Raw genomic sequence first — 5,260 nt, 5'->3', positions numbered from 1 at the left:
TGCAGTGAGCTGAGATCCGGCCACTGCACTCCAGCCTGGGGGCAGAGCGAGACTCTGTCTCAAAAAAAAAATAAAATAAAATAAAATAAAATAGTTTTCTAAATATAAAATTCTAGTGTATTTCTCAAGTTCTCCAGGTAAGTCTATTGTGAAGCCAGGTTTGAAAACTGCTTTTTTTTTTTCTTTTTCTCTCTTTTTTTTGAGATGGAGTCTCGCTCTGTCACCCAGGCTGGAGTGCAGCAGTGGCCGGATCTCAGCTCACTGCAAGCTCTGCCTCCCGGGTTTACACCACTCTCCTGCCTCAGCCTCCCGAGTAGCTGGGACTACAGGCACCCGCCACAATGTCCGGCTAATTTTTTGTATTTTTAGTAGAGATGGGGTTTCACCGTGTTAGGCAGGATGGTCTCGATCTTCTGACCTCGTGATCCGCCCACCTCAGCCTCCCAAACTGCTGGGATTACAGGCGTGAGCCACCATGCCCGGCTGTTTTTTTGTATTTTTTAGTAGAGACGGGGTTTCACCATGTTAGCCAGGATGGTCTCGATCTCCTGACCTCGTGATCCACCTATCTCAGCCTCCCAAAGTGCTAGGATTACAGGTTTGAGCCACCACGCCTGGCCTTTTATTTTGAGATGAGTCTCGCTCTGTTGCCCAAGCTGGAGTGCAGTGGCCCGACCTCGGCTCACTGCAAACTCCGCCTCCCGGGTTCACGCCATTCTCCTGCCTCAACCTCCCAAGTAGCTGGGACTACAGGCACCCGCCACCACGCCCAGCTAATTTTTTGTATTTTTTTTTTTTTAGTAGAGACGGGGTTTCACCGTGTTAGCCAGGATGATCTTGATATCCTGGCCTCATGATTCGCCCGCCTCAGCCTCCCAAAGTGCTCAGATTATAGGCATGTTTTTTGTTTTTGTTTTGAGATGGAGTTTCACTCTTGTTGCCCAGGCTGGAGTGCAGTGGCATGATCTTGCCTCACCGCAACCTCTGCCTCCTGGGTTCAAGTGATTCTCCTGCCTCAGCCTCCTGAGTAGCTGGGATTACAGGCACCTGCCACCATGCCTGGCTAATTTTTTGTACTTTTAGTAGAGATGGGGTTTCATTATGTTGGCCAGGCTGGTCTCGAACTTCTAACCTCAGGTGATCCACCTGCCTCGGCCCCCCAAAGTGCAGGGATTATAGGCGTGAGCCACCGCACCTGGCTGAAAACTGCTATTTTATATTATCTCTACTTTTTCCTTCCTCAGTTTGCTCCTTTACATATACTAAAAAAAAGAATTATAGGCAAGTTCTTGTGCCAATTATTACAACATTATCTCTCAGCTCCAAACCCACCCTTCTCTACACTCATTTGTGGTACTTCTGCTGGTGGCTTTGAGGAGGGATTCTGTAGGGTTGGAAAAGCTACAAACTAAATTCAGCAACTGCTGTGGGAAGGTTCTGTCACTGCAGGGTCAAGAAGCATTCTAGGCTAACACGACAGAAACAAGAAGCAGGCAGAAAGCAAACAGGAACCATGAGGAAGGAGCAAGTCCTTCTCCCCTGACCCTTAGTCTTCCTCTAGTGCTCTCCACCTGGGTGAAGTTCCTGAGGTCTGATGATGGTTCTGCAAGCTACACTGGTACCAACGAGAAGTGGATGGCTGCAGGATTGTAGCCCCACTCAAGGGTGGCCTAGAAGGAAAATGATGAAGGGAAATACCCCGGGCGGTCAGAACTTCAAGTGGTACATTGTCTACATTAGCTAGACTGAGAGATGGTCAGAAGTACATACAGATCATATTGACTTATGAGCAGCTGCTAACTCTTTGGCTTGATGGTCACAGACTTGAGAAAGACACAATTGAAAGACTGGTGACTAGGCCAGGCATGGTGGCTCATGCCTGTAATCCCAGCACTTTGGGAGGCCAAGGCAGGTGAATCACTTGAGGTCAGGAGTTCGAGACTGGCCTGGTCAACATGAAGAAACCCCGTCTCTACTAAAAATACAAAAATTGGCCGGGTGCGGTGGCTCATGCCTGTAATCCCAGCACTTTGGGAGGCCGAGATGGGCGGATCATGAGGTCAGGAGGTCGAGACCATCCTGGCTAACACGGTGAAACCCCGTCTTTACTAAAAATACAAAAAAAATTAGCCAGGCGTGATGGCGGGCACCTGTAGTCCCAGCTACTTGGGAAGCTGAGGCAGAAGAATGGCGTGAACTTGCGAGGCGGAGCTTGCAGTGAGCCAAGATCGTGCCACTGCACTCCAGCCTGGGCAACAGAGCGAGACGCCATCTCAAAAAAAAAAAAAAAAATTAGTCAGGCGTGGTGGCGCACACCTGTAATCCCAGCTACTCCAGAGGGTGAGGCAGGAGAATCACTTGAACCTGGGAGGCAGAGGCTGTAGTGAGCCAAGATTGCGCCACTACACTCCAGCCTGGGCAACAGAGTAAGGCTCTGTCTCAAAAAAGAGAAAAAAAAAGATAGATTCGTGACAATGAGGCCTGGAGAAGAAGATGGGCCTTTCAGAGGGAGCATAAAGTGGGAAGATATTTGTCTCTCGTGTGAATGCTCCCTAAAGAACATCTATTATAGAAGAGGTTCTCAATAACCAGGTAGTCAAAATGGCACATTTTGTGAATGTTAATCCACCTCTTTCCCTAGCCATCAAGTACGTATTCAGTGGATCCAAGTACAAGGTGGCTATGGTGGCAGAGCTGGAGGCTATGCACTGGGCTCAACAACATGGACTTTCCCGTGTCAAGGCTAAATTGATTACTGCCACGACTGAGTGCCTAACCTGCCAGAAGCAGAGACCAACACTAAGACCCCAGCATGGCACCATTCCTGAAGGCACCAGCCAATTATATGGTGTCACATGGATTACACTATACTCCTTCCATCATGGAGAGGCAAACATTTGTCCTCACTGGAATAAACATGTATTCTGAATATGGACTTGCCTTCCCAAACCATAACACTTCTGCCAAAAACACATCTGTAAGCTTACAGAATGGCTTATTCAATATCATGGTATTCTGCACAACATCACCTGGATCAAGGAACTCATTTCACAAGAAAAGCGAGGCAATGGGCTCATGCCCATAAAATTCACTGCTCTTTTCCCATACTCTATCACCTGGAATCACCTGACCTAACAGAATATGGAATGGCCTATGAAGACTCAGTTATCCCACCATCTGAAAGACACCACTCTGAAAGGATATGGTTCTATCTTACATGTGGTATATAGTTTGATGCGGTGATCAACATTAGGTGCTGTCTTACCCACAGTAGAATACATGGGTCAGGGAATCAAGGGGTAAAGTGGGAGTCATTTCCCTATTACACTTACTAACCCACTTGCAGAATTTTTGTATACTGTAATAGCTCACTAGGGCTTCCATAATAAAATACACAGACCGGATGGCTTAAACAACAGAAATTTATTTTCTCACAGTTCTTGAGGTTGAAAGCCCAAGATCAAAGTGTCAGCAGATTTGGTTTCTTCTGAGGCCTCTCTAGCTTGTAGATGACTACCTTCTCACTGTGCCCTCACATGGTCTTTGCTTGGTGTATACACACCCCTGGTGTCTGTGTGTGTTCAAATTTCCTCTTCTTATAAGGACACTAGTCAGATTGGATTAGGGTCCATCCTAATTGCCTCATTTTAGCTTAATCACCTCTTTAAAGGCCCTATCCCCAAATACACTCACATTGAGAGGTTCTGAGAGTTAGGGCTTCAACATATAAATTTGCCGGGGGTGGAGGGGACATATAAATTCAGCCCACAACATATCCTATCCTGCAACTTTGGGCTCTGCTAAAGATCTTAGTTCCTAAGGAAAGAATGCCTCCATGAGAGGTCACACAATGGTTTCATTGAATTAGAAGTTGTGACTATCATCTGGCCATTTTGAGTGCCTCGTGTCATTCAACCAATAGGCAAATAAGGGATTATTCTACTACCTGGAATGACTGATCCCAATATCCAGGGGAAACTCAGTTGCCACTAACAATAATGGCAAGGAGGTATTATTGTTACCATATGTCTGGAACCAGGTATTCTCCGGGGCTCTTCTTACTAGTCTCATATTCAATAGTAAAAGTTAATGAAAAACATCAGCAACTAAAAAAAAGGAAGAGCCACTAAAGATTCAGACCTTTCAGAAGAAGAAGAGGTAAGAACAACCCCCAGACCGACCAAAGCCCATGTGCCGCTGCATCCCGCGCACAGTGCCTACATCCCGCCACCGTCGCTGCTGCCACCATGCCCAAGAGAAAGGCTGAAGGGGACGCTAAACGAGATAATGCCAAGGTGAAGGATGAACCACAAAGACCGCAAGGTTGTCTGCAAAATCTGCTCCTCCAAAGCCAGAGCTCAAGCCTAAAAAGGCCCCTGCAAAGAAGAGAGAGAAGGTATCCAAAGGGAAAAAGGGAAAAGTGGATGCTGGCAAGGAGGGGAATAACCCTGCAGAAAATGGAGATGCCAAAACAGACCAGGCACAGAAAGCTGAAGGTGCTGGAGATGCCAACTGAAGTGTGTACATTTTTGATACCTGTGTACTTCTGGTGACTATACAGTTTGAAATACTATTTTTTATCAAGTTTTATAAAAAGGCAGAATTTTTTTTAAGGTATGTTGTTAGCACACAGAACACTGCACGGTTATATTTTTGGGGAAGAGGCATATGTCACTAATAGAATGTCTCCAAAGCTGGACTGATGTGGGGAAAACATCTTTCCCTTCTAGTTTTGAGAGACTTCCTCTTAGCTCCCAGGAGGAGGGATTCCCTGACTTTAACACACACGGCCACCTGGGCACAAAAGCCTTGTGGCATGGAAAACAAATTCGTTTTATGTCCTCTTCTCCCTTTCCACCTTTCAGCATAGACTTAACTCGCTTAAGACCCAGACATCTGTTGGGACCTGACCCCTAGTCATTGGCTACCAGTGTGTCAGACAATCTGGACTTTCCAGTGATGCCACTGAGATGGCACCTGTCAAAAGAGCAGTGGCTCCATTTTTAGACTGCGAATCTTCAGATAAATTCTGCCATTTTCATTTCACTTCCTGAAAGTCAGGGTCGGCTTGTGAAAAGTTGTTAAACAACATGCTAAATGTGAAATGTCAACCCTCACTCTAAACTTTCCCTGTTCAAAGCATCAGATGAAGACTTCATTAGGTTTTATAGTGGCTTTCTGATTTTTGGTAGTCCATTGAAGAAGGGAGTTTGAAAGTTGTTGTATACTGTTTGTTTTTTTTTTTTTTTTTTTTTTTTTT

General features: G+C 45.9%; 1 protein-coding gene across 1 annotated transcript in view; it reads right to left on the bottom strand.

The window, feature by feature from the left end:
- Positions 1–5,260, bottom strand: part of MEI1 (meiotic double-stranded break formation protein 1) — a 116,388-nt gene that overhangs the window by 98,382 nt on the left and 12,746 nt on the right. The window contains exon 3 of the mRNA XM_017894083.1: positions 4,178–4,275. Coding sequence (XP_017749572.1) covers positions 4,178–4,275 — 98 coding nt within the window. The remainder of the gene's footprint in view (positions 1–4,177; positions 4,276–5,260) is intronic.

Source organism: Rhinopithecus bieti, unplaced genomic scaffold, assembly GCF_001698545.2.
Source record: "Rhinopithecus bieti isolate Rb0 unplaced genomic scaffold, ASM169854v2 scaffold_25304, whole genome shotgun sequence".
NCBI classification, from domain to species: Eukaryota; Metazoa; Chordata; class Mammalia; order Primates; family Cercopithecidae; genus Rhinopithecus; species Rhinopithecus bieti.
The sequence above is the reverse complement of the archived record's forward strand: the minus strand, read 5'-3'. Positions and strand labels throughout refer to the sequence as shown.